This window comes from Eimeria tenella, genomic scaffold, assembly GCF_000499545.2.
Source record: "Eimeria tenella Houghton genomic scaffold, Eth_scaff2897, whole genome shotgun sequence".
NCBI classification, from domain to species: domain Eukaryota; phylum Apicomplexa; class Conoidasida; order Eucoccidiorida; family Eimeriidae; genus Eimeria; species Eimeria tenella.
This window is the reverse complement of record NW_013542773.1, coordinates 2,050-2,755: the sequence shown is the minus strand read 5'-3', so window position 1 is coordinate 2,755 and position 706 is coordinate 2,050. Positions and strand designations below refer to the sequence as shown.

The following is a 706-nucleotide window of genomic DNA, read 5'->3' as shown; positions in this document are numbered from 1 at the left end:
CTACTGCTGCTGCTGCTGCTGCTGCTGCTACGGTGCCGGCGGCGTCGCCTGCTGCTGCTGCTGCTGCTGCTGTGTTTGCCACCAGATACAAAGACTTTCTGGACACTCTTTACGAACATGCTAGATAAAGAGTCCTTGCTGCTGCTGCTGCTGCTGCTGCTGCTGCTGCTGAAGCCGAGCCCAGTCTTGCCGCGGCTCTGCTTCTCCGCCAGGTTCCACTGAGACACAGAAACCCTAAACGCTAAACCCTAGACCCTAGACTCTAAATCCTAAACCCTAAACCCTAAACCCTAAACCCTAAACCCTGAACCCTGAACGCTAAGCCAATAGAGCCTTAATCCGGAGCCTCCAGCAGTAAGCCCTAAGCCTCGAATCATTAACCTTAAATCCTCAACCTCAAACCCTAAACCCTAAACCCTAAACCCTAAACCCTCGGCCGACTCACGTAGCATTTTTCCTGGTCATCCTCCCCCCAGCCACGCCGTGAGCCTGCTACACAGCAGCAGCAACAGCAGCAGCAGCAGCAGCAGCTGAGACTGCTGCTGCAAGAGCAGCAACAGAGGCGGCAGCAGCAGCTACGACAGCACAACAGCAGCAGCAGCAGCGGAGGCAGCAGCAGCCTGAGGAGCTGCCGTCGTAAGAGCAGCGACAGCAGCAGCAGCAGCAACGGCAGCAGCAACAACAGCAGCAACGACAGCAGCAGCAA

At 56.5% G+C, this 706-nt stretch overlaps 1 protein-coding gene across 1 annotated transcript in view; it reads right to left on the bottom strand.

The window, feature by feature from the left end:
• Positions 1–82: 82 nt before the first annotated feature.
• The window catches only part of ETH_00043775 (uncharacterized protein), a gene marked incomplete at both ends in the record, with an annotated part of 851 nt that continues 227 nt past the window's right edge, over positions 83–706 (bottom strand). The window contains 2 exons of the mRNA XM_013375556.1: positions 83–218; positions 446–489. Of these exons, the coding sequence (XP_013231010.1) occupies positions 83–218; positions 446–489 (180 nt within the window). The remainder of the gene's footprint in view (positions 219–445; positions 490–706) is intronic.